The 14578-nt window shown below is 38.1% G+C and overlaps 1 protein-coding gene and 1 non-coding gene across 2 annotated transcripts; one reads left to right on the top strand and one right to left on the bottom strand.

Moving 5' to 3' along the window:
* Positions 1–205: 205 nt before the first annotated feature.
* trnak-cuu (transfer RNA lysine (anticodon CUU)) lies at positions 206–278 on the bottom strand. The gene has a single exon. It is a non-coding gene; the product is annotated as a tRNA-Lys (tRNA).
* Positions 279–1862: 1584 nt separating this feature from the next.
* zgc:113278 (Translocating chain-associated membrane protein 1-like 1-like) lies at positions 1863–13816 on the top strand. Its single transcript, XM_061735789.1, has 12 exons — positions 1863–1930; positions 2019–2238; positions 3272–3332; positions 3471–3589; positions 5827–5943; positions 6026–6084; positions 7512–7596; positions 9299–9369; positions 10237–10341; positions 11315–11458; positions 11542–11702; positions 11790–13816. The coding sequence occupies exons 2-12, from the start codon at positions 2119–2121 to the stop codon at positions 11861–11863; spliced, it is 1116 nt and encodes a 371-aa protein (XP_061591773.1). The 5' UTR covers positions 1863–1930; positions 2019–2118; the 3' UTR covers positions 11864–13816.
* The last annotated feature ends 762 nt before the right edge of the window (positions 13817–14578 follow it).

Here is a 14578-nt window from a genome sequence, read left to right as displayed (position 1 = left end):
TGATCAATAGTATGTGTGTATACATACCTATCTACATCTCTCTCTATATATATAGCCTATATATATATTACCAGTGGTTAAATGTTTTGCCAAAAAGAAAAAACATCCAAACTCGAGAGTGCAAAAATATAAATTTAACCATTACTATCGTATGTTCTACTTGTCAGTGAAAGCTTAATTCAATTGCAATGGAAAAATAAATGTGCGCCCAACGTGGGGCTCGAACCCACGACCCTGAGATTAAGAGTCTCATGCTCTACCGACTGAGCTAGCCGGGCTTGGGATGACGCCGCTAGTTGAGGTATTTGTAGGCATTTGTCTCCAAGTATTGCTCTTTGTCCACCGTATTGGTGTTTTACTGCCCTCTACTGCTCCAGAATACCTGTAAATCACGTACCAACATGCTACAAATTGCTAAAAAGGTCTAAGTTCAAAGTACTGATATGGCTCTGAAGACAACTGCTTAACGTAAAATAAAACAGAATTATTCAAAATTCAAGAAGTGTTCAGGAAAAAATGAATTGACCGTTTAATTAAAAACACGTGACTTAATTAGACGGCAGTTGTTTGTCCTTTGTTAGCCAATAATTTTCTCTAGCATAGAAGCTATTCTACTATATCGCTATAGCTATTTCCTACCATGACATTTTCAGTTAAGAAAAATGTTTGCCGTCATATTTTATTTTATTTTATTCTTAAAACACCAAATGAAATTATTATCACACTTTCCTTTAACACTTACCGCGACCAAAAGGCTCAGAGCTTCAACTTCCAGCGTCTTTCTTGCTGTCTGTCTTTCCAAAGGAAATACATGAAATAAATAACATTAATTCTGTAGTAGGCCTAGTAATATAGTAATAATATGTCTGTAGTATTTCTATTTTTTAAGGTGACACACAAAGGCCAGATCTGAGTGAAATACTTTTTTTAAAACAAAGTTTACTGTAAAAGCATTGCAACAAAATGTTTTTAAAAATACTCCATGAAAAAAGAAAAAAGTAAAAAAAAAAGGAGGTTGTTTCACTTCACTCCACAGCCTATGGAAGCCCATTTCCGCGAGTAAAAGGAAGAAATGAAATTAAATCTTAGCTTTAAAAATAAAAATATCCCCACGGTCATAATTATGACTTTCCATCTCATAATTTCGACTTTGTATATCATAATTTCTACTTTTTATCTCATAATTATGCCTCATCGTGGGGGTATTTTTATTTTTAAGGCTAAGTTTTCATCTTGTTTTTTTTTTCTTTTACTGGCTTCCATTACAGCCTGTACATTACAACAAGTCAAACCAAATATGATGGTTTGACTTGCTCACAAAAGTTAAATCTATAATATTTCACAGAATTGGGCACGTTGACAAAATAAAGGCAAGACAAGGCAAGTTTATTATTATAGCAAAATCCAACCCAAGGTAATTCAAGTGCTTTACATCAACATTAAAAGCGGCAAGACACAATTAAACAGTAAATAACAAATACAATTAAATACAATTATGAGAAAAGAGGTAAAATAATAAAAAGCACAAGTTGTTAAAAATAAGGGCAGTAGAGTACAGCAGGTAGGCTAAGTATTTAATTTAGCAGTACGCTTCAGTAAACAGTAATGTTTTTAGGCCTGATATAAAGGAGCTGACAGTTGGAGCAGACCTCAGGTCTACAGGAAAATAAAGATCAGAAATGAGTAAATTGAATGGGTAAGGGGCTTAGAATTGGTGTTACTTGCTAATAAATGTATTTTTTTTAGTTGTCTTATTAAAATCTCATTGTAGCCTACTTCGTGACTCCGCACATAGAAACGTGCGGGGTTTCCGTGAGGTCCGTGAAGGCGGCGCGGTCACGTGTCCCCCCCGCGCGTCAGCAGCAGCAGCGGCTCATGAATGGGCTCCGGAGTGGGAGGACCCGTCATCTGACTTTTTCAAGCAGGAAAAGTGGGTGTTGTACTGTGTTGTTTGGCTTGGCGCGATACATCTACATGCTTGTTTTTTCTTTTAAGCTTTCGCTTCGCTGTGTTTACAGACGACGATAGCGGGGTCAGCGCATAACCCGGCCAGCAGCAGCAGCTGGGAAGCTCCAGCCTCGCCTCAGCTCAGTCAGCCCGCAGCCGGGGACTGGAGACATGGGGTTCCGCAAGAAGAACAAGAGCCCGCCGGTGCTGAGCCACGAGTTTGTGATCCAGAATCATGCCGATATGGTTTCGTGTCTGGCCATGGTTATCCTGCTCGGCCTGATGTTTGAGGTATTGCGTGAGTGATGTTATTAAGCCTGACTTACGCCGTAGGGTACGGCGTAGGTTGCGCGTCGCCGCGTAACCTACGCCGCACGCTCTGCGTTGGTGTAACGCGGAACCATAAATCAGCGTAGCCGTCGTTAGCGCCCATGCAGCAGCAGCAGCAGCAGCAGCAGCAGCTCCTCTCCGCTGACAGGGCGCTGGCGTGTCTCCTTTCCCTTCTCATGTGTCTGCTTGCCAAAAGAAGAGGGTGAAGAGGCCCAATGAAACAGACCAACAGTTAATTTTTTCCTGCTGGCGAATCCACTAACTAACTAACTCCCCCCAGCACTAACAAAAACATATATACATACAGTACATTCATGAATTTGGCCTTATTGTTGTCTGTCTTTGAACTGCTGTAGCACCCAAATTTCCCCTCTGGGGATCAATAAAGGGCCATCGTATCTTATCTTATCTTATCTTATCTCTATCTTATCTTATCCAGGCTACATGTCCATCTGCAGGCTACACATTTGAAAGACACTTACCTGACCACTACCTAGTTACGTTTGGATGGGTAAAACACACAGGTTTCCTCCCACTACTAACTTGTCCCCACCCAAACGCAGCCTCCAGTCTTTGCACATCCCTGCTTAGATAAAACCAGTCTACACACATATGCAGTGTAGCTTGTAGCAGAATCATCACTACCTATACTGATGCACACAATTAAGACTATACACTCGTGCCAGCACACTGTAATTCTAGCAGTGATGAAGAACTTCTTCACATTTTGCTGAGGACCCCCAGGAGTCCCTGCAGGCACCTCCTCAGTTTAGACATTAATTCGTTCAACACGTATGTTGTGATGATGCCGTTCTCAGTTCTCACATTTATCCATGAAATGAAGCAATTCTTCATATCCAGCAGAGTAAGCATGGAGACAGGCACTGACATTGTATTGATTTATAACCCTGACTAAGGGTAAGGTTAATTGTGTGAGGGACAGGATTACAATGTCAGAGCCCATTGATTTGATTTATTTTTTTTTCCCCCTCAGGTCACTGCAAAGTTTGCTATCATGTTCATCACAGTCCAATACAACGTAACTCAAGTTCTAGGTGAGCTGAAATGAGCTGTACCAGTGTGGGCCAGCATTGTTTGCTTTTTTTTTTTTTAAGTCACAAGCTTTATGTTCTAACATTGTATTACTGTTTTTTTCTCTGCTCTCTCTCCCACTTTTTGCCTCTAATTATTAGATGAGAAAAGTGAACCTGTGAACCTTTACCAGTATGGTCCTAAAGATGTGGCAACTGTGTTTTTCTACCTGCTCATAGCAGTCATCCTTCACGCCTTGATACAAGAATATATTCTGGATGTGAGTACTTTGGCATCGAAGCCAGAACTTTGGTTTAATTGCTTTGCCTATTTATTTTTTTGTTTTTTGCGGTACTATCCAAAACTATGGTTAAGTAGCTTTACATTGCCACAGCAATAATTTGCACATGCATTTGTTTTTCAAGAAGATCATAATGGTTGACGGTACCTGTGCTCGCTTAGCAACAGTTTGGTTAATTTCAGAGGGACCAAAGTATTACAGGTCATACTGGCATTTGTGCCTGTTTTATTCTTTTTAATTTAATGTTTGCAAGTGCCCAAATTCCATACCTTTCTTGTCTGAGATGTAGTAGTATTGAGCAGATCCTTCTTGTACCTAGAATGTCAGGAATAGATCTTTCAGGCCTTGTGAGTTGTGGGGTGGGGTCTCTTTAGTTCCCGTCAGATTGGGGAGTTTGGACACCACCTCGGACTCTTTGTTTTGTTCTTAAGGGGAAAAAATGGTCTAGGCTCAGGTGGTAGAGCAGGTCATACAGTGATTGAAGGCAATGGCGGTGTGAACCCCGCTTCCCCCAGTCATCTGTCGTTCTGTCCTCCAGGGAGGAGGTGTGAATGTGGTATAATTGTTCTGGCGGTGGTCAAAGAGCCTCAGCCTGCCCCAAGGCAGCTGAGGCTAAACATGTAGTTTACTATCACCAAGTAGTTAATTGTGAGCCCTTAGAAAAGCATGATACAAATATAATCAATTATTATTCTCTAGGGGCCCACTGCTGACTAGCTGGGAGAGGGGGCTACTGTAGGGGAGTGATGTTGCCAAATGGGGTGAGAATGATTGATTTGTAGGTGGCAAGAGCTGAAACAAAATCCCTTTAAATGCCAGGAAGCCATTTTTCCCAGCAGAACATTGACTATAACAAGATAAACAGTGTTTTACTCACATTACCTGTAAGTTGTCATAATGTTACAACTGCCTTTGTTGTTTTTGCCCTGCCCCCTTTTTTTATTTACATTTTTTCTCTGAAAGAACCCTGATTCATTTTTTTTTTATTAGGATGAGAGAATATTTAAAGAAAAGCTTCATGTCATTTATAACAAAGCATTCATTCCAGCAATACATTAAAACAAAGGGATGGGGGCAATTTCAGACTAATAATGAGGTAAATAATTATGGCTTTTCAAGCAAATGGTGTCAACATGTGAGTATAATCATGATTTGGTACACGAGAAACTGATGGTATTATGATGGTGAATGAAAAAATAATTGAACGGATTTGCATATTTCCCTCTGTACAGTGCATCATACGTTAAACCGCTAAGGTGTTTTTTGCATAAAAAGCAAAGCAGGTAAATCAAAGACATGAACCTGATCTGGAATCCTGTCTGAAAACCTTTTATCAAGTGGATCCAACAGCAGCATCCACCTCTCTGGGATGGACCATCACACAGTCAATTATGTTTTACGCTCAGACAAATCCTATTGCATATGTGAAAGAAAACAGAGATGATGTTCCCCAGAATGCATATTAAAGGACCATCAAAGCAACAGGTTTAGAAAGCCAGGCTCTGAGATGTGGTGGTTATTTATGCTTCTGTAATGACAGTGAAAGCTGCATTAAACAATCTGCACACAGTATGAAGGTACAGCCGAGGAGGAAAAGGAAGATGATTGACTGAACCGCCTGCATTCCTGGCCAAATAAAACATGTAACAGCCCCATACAGTTGTACACTTTGCAGGAAGCGTGGGACAGAATATCTGAAACCCTTCATTGCTTGGTATCCAGAATGTCCAAACTGTGGTGAGAAGGAACGTCATTAAGACAAACTGCTAAAAGCTTTACTGTCCAAACTTTCCTGGAATGCTTTGCAGACCTAAAATTCAGAAATTGATTTATATTAACGAATGAGAAAACTGCATCATGCATGTTGGGTTCATGCTGTCTACAATAAAAGAAAAGTCAAATTATATGTAAGAACCACTATTTAAAAAAAAAAAAAAGAAATTAGCCATCATATTCCAATTTCTTTTTCTTTTTTTGTTAAATTTTACACTTGACCCCATTCCCCAGTCAAAAACATAGCGTTTTTATGCCCTTTTCCTTCATGAATACAGCTTTGAAAGTTTTCAAATCCTTGTTTTGAAATGAGGTGTCCTGGATGATGGCTAAAAAATATTATCACACGTCAATAATAATGAAGGGAAGAAAGCAAACCTTTCACTTAATGTGTGACATTGTGTGCTGCCACGTTTAACTTGTGTAATCATTTTACATTTCAGAAAATTAATAGGAGGCTGCATTTGTCAAAAACCAAACACAGCAAGTTCAACGAGTCTGGACAGCTGGCAGCGTTCTACCTGTTCTCCTTCGTCTGGGGCTGCAGCATTCTCCTGGCGGTACGAGGCTCCGCTGTCACACCACCAAACTCTCCATCACCGGGTCAGACTTTTCTTATGTCGTGTCTATTTTCTCTGACAGGAGGACTTTGCAACCAATCCTACTTTCTTATGGGAGGGTTATCCACACACTCGCATGGTGTAAGTAAACTTTTATGGACCTGATATGGAGATGTTTGGAAACCATTTAGTCTGTATTAGGCCTGCACAATACATACACAATTTATCATTATCATCATCATTATGTGCCATAGCAACATCGCAAAAGAATGAAAAATATTCCAATAAGTGGTAATCATTCATATGCTGAAGGTCAATGATATATTTGGTCAACCACATGAACACTCAATTCCCTAATTTTTTTTCTTTTTTCTTTTGATAATTTCCTCTCTGTGTAGTAATTTTTACTTAAACTGCACCCGGTACTGTAGAATTGTTTTAAGGGAGCTCGAAGATTTTCCATTAAAATGTGACCAGATGAAATTAACTTTTTCTCAATTCAAATACAATATAGCAATTGTCAAGTGCATTTATTTATTTTTTTAAATAAAACTTTGTGGCTGTAGTACAGATAATGTAAGTATTTTGTTTTATTGTCTAAATGGGCTGTTCACTGTCTGGAAGAAATTAAGACTAAATACTAAAATATTTGTTTATATATATATATATATATATATATATATATATAGTCATCATAGGTTTCAGTACTGAAATTCTATATTTTCCTGATTGTCAAGGAACTCAAAAGAGTATGTTAAGAACAAGGATGATATACATTGGAGTTTCTGCAGGCCACATAAACAACTCAGTGGAGGATGCTAGGAGGAGGAAAAGGGTTGTCATGTTAAATAAATCCTTTTAAGACCTGTGATGTCCACATTTGTGGACATCCATGATATTTAATTATACTGAAAGTGGGGATGACTCCATGTGAAATAAAAATATCAAACAAGAGCTCAGATCTTTGGAGGATGTCACTGAGTTTAAAGTTTAATTGAGTAATATGTTACAGATTTTTCCAACATTCTACACTCATTCTAACTTTTTATTGTTTTTCTTTGTTTTGAGGACTGATCTTTGAAAATACTGCATGTGAATTGGGAATTGTTTTATGTTATTTTAATATAAAGATTTATAGATCGATGTGCAGTACAGGTTCACTTTCTGCAGCTATATGAGGGGTTTAAGTCAAAATCCAAACAAAAAAAAAAGACTCAATTTTAAAAATAAGTTTTACAAAGTAAGATTTTTTTTGTTGCCACAGCTTTTTTAAATGATGAATGGAAACTTCTTTTTTTTAATATATAAAAGCCTCTTTGGACTTATCTGGCACATTAGTTAGTTTTATGCCATAGGTCAGTTTCAATCGGAGCTCTTTGTTTTATTTTTGTGACTGTTTTCTTAAAATGTATTTATTTTTAATTTACTGTTTTTTTTTGTTTTTTTTTTAAGTAAAACATGTTACAACAGCTTGCAAAGCATGTTAAATATTATGAAACTCTATTTTATGTCTATGCTTAGTTGCACCTAGGTAGTCCTGTCCTCTTTATAACTTATTTTCTGTCCAGTTTTCAGGTCAAGTTCTTCTATATTTGCCAAATTGCCTACTGGCTCCACGCACTTCCTGAGCTGTACTTTCAAAAAGTGCGAAAGGTAAGCGTGAGTATTGGTTTGAGGAAAAAAAAAATGCACGTAATCTTTTGTATATTCAGGTTGTATACATTTCCTTGTTAAGAGAAAAACACTTTATTTATGTTATTGAGTGATCTGGAATTTATTATTTGAAAAAGTACATTGAGTTAATTTTTGTTGCAGTCTATTGTGGTTTCAAGGTTGAACGGTGGCTATTAGTCCAGATTTTTTTTTCCTTTTTGTTCCGCTATTAAATAAATTTGACATCATCCAAAGCTTTGGTACAAAAAATCTATTCTTTAAATTGTGCTGATGCCGATACTGATATTGGACATCAGGCATACTATTGTTTTAAATAGCTGGATCGGATATCTGATAATGGGACAGATCCATCAGACCAATCTAATTAACTGGATTTCTGCATTAATTTGACAAAAATGTCATTGGAGCTTTATCAAAGTCACAATAATAGACGAGCACATTCTTCACTACTGCATTTTAATAATAAGTAACAATTCAGTATATTTATATGTGTGAAATAATTCATTTGTTTTACAAATGAGGAAAAAAAATGTTTGTGTCAAGCCTGAGCTTCAATCTGTTCTCCTCATTAATAGTATCAGGTCAGTGTTGGCTATCGGTTTCAGAAACAGGACCAGGATCAGTGCATCCCACACTATTTGATTAAAGTTAATTAACATTTTTATAATCGTCCAATCCTTGTTAATTTGTTTACTTAGAGAAATAATTCAATATTATCCATTTGTGTGATGCTTAAGTATGTGAAAGCTTGTTGCTTTTAAGCCAAAACTCAGTCAGATGTTTCCAATAAGTGGTATTAACATCAAATTGTGCATCTGGCTTACTGCATCTTGACCATGGCAGCTTGCTGTCACTAACAGGAACAGGAATTTCTGAATTATACCAGTAGACCAGTAAAAAGAAATCAAAACAATTCAGATCATCTGTCTGTTAACGGATCCTTGAGAGAGAGTAATAGACTGAAATACAGTTTCTTTCCAAGAGCCATGGCCACATGCAACAACCACAGTCATCAACATAACTTACAATGTGCAATATAATAATGCCAAATATTCTGTGCAATACTTTTTCATGTTTTAAATTTGTATCTTTTTTTATCATTCATTCGTATGTAAAGTTAGTTTGCACTGTTTTGCACTGAAAAGGAGAAGCTCTCCAGTCTCGTTGTGTATGCAATATAATGACTATAAAGGGCTGTGCTATTCTATTAATACAACAAGATAAAATCCTAAAGTGTGTGTTCTTCCAAGAATGCTTCTATGATATTTTGGAGCAGTGGGGTTAAAGTCCAGACTTCATTTAAGGTGCACGTTGTGTAGGGAACAGAACTGAACAGAGCAGTTCACATGAAGAAAACTTACACCCCAGAGATAAACTGCTCTGGGTGGAGAAGGGTTAAAATGTTTTTCACACTGATGGGCAACATTGATGCACAGTGGTGGAAGAGTTTTAGTTGTATCTGGACGGTGAGAGTCGGATACTGAAAGCAACGGTTCAAATACTTTACTGAATTGTAATATTAGATCATTTCCCCTGACAGTTGTTTTATTGATTCACTTTATCTGATTTTAGGCCTTGTATAAAAGCAATGATTGTTGACCTCTACTGTGTAACTACGCCACTGTATGTCTCTCAGCAGTCACTGCAGTTTGTAATGCCAACTATCCTTTCATTTTTCTAGGAAGACATCCCCCGCCAACTTTATTACATCTGCCTTTACATTGTCCACATCACTGGTGCCTATGTCTTAAAGTGAGTCAAAAGGTCATTCGTGCTCTGAGGATGAAAAAAATACTCATAAGCTAAGTACGTGTTTCATAAAAATCTATTTTATCCTGATCAAGACTAAAGATGTTTCAGGCCACTCCATGGTAAAAATATTTGAAACTTTTTTTTTTTAATGGCAAACAAGTGTAACTTAAAGCAGCACAAAATACTTTTATCATGTTTAAATATAAGTTTCCATTTTCTTTCAAGAAATATTCACTTACTTTTAGGTAGAGTTGTCTAGCTGCTGGGGTCTTTAAAGCCATCCTGGTTGTCTCTGACGACAACAATTGCCCATGGCAACAGCCATGAAAGTAGTTCAGAACTACAGGGAGCACAATGGCAGAAGTGACAGAGATTCAAGAAAGTGATGATCAAAGATAAAAAGAGAGTGACAGAGAGAGAGACCAAACAAGTATTTGTGGACAGGATAAAAGAAACGTACACCTTGGGAGACCTTCTGAGTTGAAAATAACTGAAGTTCCTTTGTGCTGCTTTAAAATGATGCAGTGAACAGCTCTGACATCTTCACCAATGCTGGTCTACGAATTGATATTTACTGCCTAAGACAGCTATTTTTTAATTTTTTCCTTTCTTCTCTTGTTGGGGGACAGACGGTGTAGTTGCTCAGTATTGTCCTCTTTGTAACCATACAATTGCTCTGGGTTTCATAAACAATATTTTCCACTCTTGAGTCTCTGCTCTTATTTCAGTACTTTCTCTTCATGATTATTGATTAAAGACGGCATCTTATTGTTTAGCCCCAGAGCATGAAGTATGTATAGAAGGTGTAAAGTGATCTGTTTTTCTTCATGTCTCAGTTACGTTCCCCTTTCTGTATTCTGTGTTCAGCCTCCACCAACTGGGCCTGGTGTTGCTGGTCCCTCACTACCTGGTGGAGCTGTTGTTCCATGCTTCACGCCTCTTCTACTTCAGTGACGAGAACAAGCAAAAAGGGTATCGCTTTTGTTTTCCCGCCACCCACCCATTATCTCACTTGGAACTAGGGTTGCAAAGGGGTGGAAAATTTCCGGTAAATTTCCGGAAACTTTCCATGGGAAGTTAAGCTGGGGAATTTTGGAAATACTCTAAATTGGGAATTTATGGGAATTATTGGGAATTTATGGGAATTAACTGGAAATTGGGGGTAATTTAAACAAACTGTATCATATCCAAACATAAATGTAAATATTTATTTTGTCATAAGCAGATATCCATGCAAGATAATACAAAAACATGACATTTCAACAGATATATTTGAGTAGAACTTTAGTTTTTATTCTTGTATGAACAAGAACAAAAACAAAAAGTCCCATTCAAAATGTTAAATGAAAGGAGCCCCACTCCCTCCAAAAAAGTCTCATTCAACATGTTTTTTTTATTTAATATTTGCAAGTTAAACATTAATACCATTATAGATCAAATATATTTACCCCACAATATTATCAAAACTTACTTGACTTTATATAGTCCGTGGGCTCAAATGTGTGGCTTCAATAGTCTTGTGCTTTGAGCTCAAATGTGTGGCCTCCAGGCTTCAAGAAATCACCTGTGCATGTGATGGAGGAATGCACAGTGCATGTAGGGGGTGTGGCCTCAATAGCCCTGCAGTAAGCAATGTGCTGTGTGCATGTGATTGAGGAGTGTACTTGCATTAAATCTGGTTGTTTTAGCCAAGACTATGCTACAATATATTTCCCCCAACTATATTTAAGTTCCCTGTTAAGGGCCAACCTTCAATTCTGTAAATTTCTTATTTATTCCCGTTAATTCCCATATATTCCCGTTAATTCCCATATATTCCCGTTAATTCCCATGGAAAGTTTCCAACTTTGAGAATTCCCGGAATTTTGCAACCCTACTTGGAACTGAGTTTTGATGCTTATTATCTTGATTTTGTCTGAATGAAACGGCTTATTTTCCTTTCCAGTTTTACTCTGTGGGCGCTCCTTTTTGTCATCACCCGCCTCCTCACCCTCACACTTTCTGTCCTGACATTTGGCTTCGGCCTGTCGCGCACAGAAAACCACGGCTTTTCCTTAGCAGACGGAAACTTCAACGTGCTCACAGTAAGGTGGGTCCAACAAACGGCTCTCGGCAGTTAACATCCAGCATACGTTCGAATGGTTGTAAACTAAATTTCAAGTACCCTTTTAGGATGACCTGTCTGGCAGCAATCTGCCTGACACAAGCCTGGATGATGTGGAAATTCATTAACTTCCAGTTGAAGAAGTGGAGAGAACACAGCCAGAACCAAGCGTCAAAGAAGAAGGCAGTCAGCCCAAAGAGCAAGCCTCATAAACGGGAGCCATCAAGGGGTGAGCGTGCACACATGTTTGCATAAATGGTTATTTTTGATCAGCGTTTAATCCGCAATGCATGAATTAATTAACTTCTTTCATCAGGAGGGGCTGCCAATGGAGTTGTCAAGTGTGAGGATAAAACATCACCGCGTGCGAGAAAAACCAAAGCTTCATGAGAGTGAAGGAGTTGGAGGTGATGAAAGAGTACAAGGGTTTTGACAGTGTGACATTATGTCTTTACGCAACATCCAGTTTCGTCTGCTGCTCTCAAAAGCAGAAAAATTTAAGCGCACTAAGAAACCTTACATAACAGTCCCTTTGGGGTTCCAACCGCATTCTGAAGCGGTTCAGTGTTGCTGTCTGTTAGAATTGTTAATTATTTATTTAGGTCTGCTGCAGTCAGGATGTTGGAAGGACAGTGCTGGTTTTGATGCTTTAACAGGATAAATGTAGTTCTTTAAAGTGTCCTTTTGTGTGGAGGTATGATCAATTTGTCGGGTACCTTGATTTAAGTTGCTCTTCAGTTATTGAACATAGATTCATTCACTACACAGTACCTTTTAAAAAAAAAAATAAGTCACTTTTGACTTCAGGGCAAGTTCATCATGTAGACATTAAATGTGCAGGGTGCCATTTTCAGTTTGGGCCTTATTTGGTGTTCTACTGTCTTCAGGAGAAGACCCCAAATGAATTATTCTGGAGGGATATTAGCGATCCACGGTGAAGCAGCACTGAGCAGTGAAGCTTGTGTTTTTTATCTCCTCGATTTATTGCTGTTATTTAACAGCCTCTGCCATTGAAGTCCAGTGTGTTGCAGGACTGAGGCAATGTTGTGTCTTGGATTGCTGTCTGTCACTGCCGAGTCATCAGTTTGTTACAGAGGCCCCCGGGGTTAGGAGCATACTGTAACTTTTGAATCTGTATCGTTTGCGTATACTTGGAACACTAAAGCTCAACAGTGGCTTGATTGAATATTTTTATTCTTAAGAAACCGTGATCCTGGTCTTGCATTTAAGTGTTTTCTGTGATAGTGCATGATTGATTGAGGCTGAAGACTTTAGGGTTAGTCCATGTGTGTGCATCTCTCACACATGACCACAAACACACAAACGTTCAGTGGCCTTTTTACAACTGCTGCAAGAGGTTTTAGTTATTTATTTATCATATACTACAGATGGCTATTATTTTATACGCTTTGAAAAGCTATAACCAGCAAACACAGCGATACATTGCAACTATATTAAGTTAATCCAAACAATACAATCTTTATCAAGTGTCCTTAAAACATTGGTGGATTATATCACACATTCTGCTTGTGTTGGGTTCTGTTTGCCTTCTCTGGCTGTTTTATTCTCGGGTATCAGGGGTTGAAATTGTCATGAGTCCTGGTAGAACTGGGCAAATTTATGAAGGACTCTGTATGCTTGTGCACTTGTTAATGCGTGTAGAGTAATGTTTAGCTGACCGTGTGTGTGTGTGTGTTTGTGAATTAACTGGGCAATGATGATGCCAACAACAAAAAAATGCTTGTGTGCAGAGCATGAAAAGTGACAATCTGTTTATTGGCTCCTGTTGGTTGTGTTTTATATTCACATGCTGTTATTTGTTTTGGCTGGGTTCATCCCAGTTCCCGACATGCTTCTGTGTGTAAAACCCTGACTGCTTGTGGATAGGTGTATGCTCTGGAGATTATTGGTTACCAAACGCTTCTGTGTTTTATGTCTCTTCCCCCTGTGTGTTACCCGAGTGAGACTGTTTGCCAAAAGCAGCACGTCCTGTCCTCCCTGCTTCACCTTTTCAATGATCCTGACAGTGCTACGGAGCACGTGTATTGAACCGCTGGTCATACTCCATGTCGCGGACAAAGCTCAGCTCTGATACTAAACCACTGTGGAGGAGACACTGTGTACAGAAAAGACTGCGTGACCTGTGTGCCGACAGTTGGAGATTGGCATCATAGTCCGGATTAGAGAGGAAATGAGGAAATGTTCTTCTTTTTTTTTCTCCTCCCTTTCCCTCTGTGGTCTCTTTGGACCTCTGCTTGTGTATGGCATTGTCAAAGGAGGAAAGATAGAACATAAGACTAATGTACCAGCCTCTTAATAAACTGTCTCAGAAGTAAAAAAAAATGTAAAGGAAAAAAAAAACTCTTAACCCTACACTGTACTACATATGTTTCAGATTTTTAAGCTATTTTTATAGAGGGAAAACTGTTAAAATTGACTGTTCAGTATACACGTGTGAATATTTGTTTTGCATCCTTGTTATGAATTGTTTGGGTTTTTTTTTTAAATATAAGAATGAAGCTTAGTTTAGTGGTATGAGCGTAAATTTTACTTGGTTTATGTAACTTCATGGCCTTATTGGAGAAAAGTGAACTCAGTTGTATAACAGTGCTCAGTTAATACTTGGCTGCAGATGTATATTGCAGTTTTCACAACTACATGTTCTACACTGCTCTCATTTAAAAAGTCTGATCAGTAAAATGTTTTTTTTTTCTTCTTTAAAAGGCCTGGTTTTAAAGCCAATCAAAACTATTTTTCAAGCTCTTCGGATGTATGAAAAACGGTCCACGTGGCAGTTCATAGCTCCCCTCGCTTTGAGACACAATAGCCTGTATAATCCCACAGGAATGCACTTTTCTCCCGTTTTACATTGTATGCATTATGCACCGTAACACTGATCACATTGGTCTTTTTTGCATCCATTTTATTCCATGAATTGGAAAAATAAAATTTACAAACAAACAAAAAAAAATAATTGACTTAAATGTGTGAACAAACTCTAGGTGGCAACAGGTGGCATGGAAACATGAGATCATTAAGAAAAAAGAAAATGAAAAGGGAATAAAAGACCTGCATAAGAAAAAAATCACATATTTATTCTATTGA

The sequence above is a fragment of the Cololabis saira genome, chromosome 12 (genome assembly GCF_033807715.1).
Source record: "Cololabis saira isolate AMF1-May2022 chromosome 12, fColSai1.1, whole genome shotgun sequence".
NCBI classification, from domain to species: Eukaryota; Metazoa; Chordata; class Actinopteri; order Beloniformes; family Belonidae; genus Cololabis; species Cololabis saira.
This window is presented reverse-complemented; position numbering and strand designations above follow the sequence as displayed.